Source organism: Sprattus sprattus (assembly GCF_963457725.1).
Source record: "Sprattus sprattus genome assembly, chromosome: 19".
Lineage (NCBI taxonomy): Eukaryota > Metazoa > Chordata > Actinopteri > Clupeiformes > Clupeidae > Sprattus > Sprattus sprattus.
This window is the reverse complement of record NC_137917.1, coordinates 28,590,304-28,591,353: the sequence shown is the minus strand read 5'-3', so window position 1 is coordinate 28,591,353 and position 1,050 is coordinate 28,590,304. Positions and strand designations below refer to the sequence as shown.

General features: G+C 52.1%; 1 protein-coding gene across 1 annotated transcript in view; it reads right to left on the bottom strand.

The window, feature by feature from the left end:
* abhd16a (abhydrolase domain containing 16A, phospholipase) overlaps positions 1 to 717 on the bottom strand; it is a 10,074-nt gene extending 9,357 nt beyond the window's left edge. The window contains exons 1-2 of the mRNA XM_080858198.1: positions 607 to 717; positions 181 to 237 (exon numbers count right to left, since the gene is read on the bottom strand). Of these exons, the coding sequence (XP_080714324.1) occupies positions 181 to 237; positions 607 to 708 (159 nt within the window). The 5' untranslated portion in view covers positions 709 to 717. The remainder of the gene's footprint in view (positions 1 to 180; positions 238 to 606) is intronic.
* Between the last annotated feature and the right edge of the window lie 333 nt (positions 718 to 1,050).

The following is a 1,050-nucleotide window of genomic DNA, read 5'->3' as shown; positions in this document are numbered from 1 at the left end:
ACATGCCGCACGCTGGAAGTTGATCAGTCATCCCTCGGCCACTCACGATGAGCACGCAGATTTTGGCGAGTAAGAGCTGACGCTAGTTTCCACCGGGGAGCCGCGACTTCACTTACCCAGCCCTACACCCTTAATCACACACACACACACACACACACAAACACACACACACACACTTACCCAGCCCAGGATGCTGTCCGCGTGCTTCTCCAGACTTCGCGGCTGATAGGGCCATCCCTGCAGACACGAGACGACCCGTTACCGTTAGTGACAGCAGGAGCAGCAATGGATACACCTTCATTCAAAACAACACAGTAATCTATTCTGCATGCCATCATTATCCCAAGCTAACAGCTAGCTCCCTTATGCATTGAGTAACATACGAGCCCAGATAAGAGCTGGCCTTGTAGCTGAACGGCGAGCAGAGGTCGCCCTTAACTATCTATGCGTTGCTCGGTGTCATAAAGCATCGGTGAACGCGTCTCCTTTCAATTACACTTCCGCACATAGCTAGCACGGCTAACGTCAAATGCAAGCTAACGTGCTTAACCCGGTAGTCACACCGGACGGGTTCCGTCACTCGCACGGGACAACAGACAACCATACCCGTCTCGCCACTCGTGCATCGGGCCGGGGGGGGTCCGGGGAGCGGTGAGTGCGATTGAGACTGGGCCCAAAGAGGCAGCGGAACCATATCCAGCCGGCCATTCTGCTTGGTTGTTGATGCCAACGGAAGCCTGTGGAGGACAAACCTAAGACGCTCACGGAAAAGGCGAATCAGGCCCCTGGTTTCGAGGAGCTGACGTCATTCGCTGATTCAGTAACCATGGGTTCAGTGGGACGCGGTTTACCGTGGCACGCCAATATTAAGTTGGACATATATGCCGTTCATAGGTTTTAAATTCAATGCCACTCTGATTCGCCATTGTGCACCGTCGCATTTAATATGTGACGCGTGTTTCTGTTCTTGATTCGTATATCCTCGTTGCATTCAGTCCTTTTTTCCTTCACATTTTATAAAAGAGAGGGGTAGGAATGTAGCCTAACGAA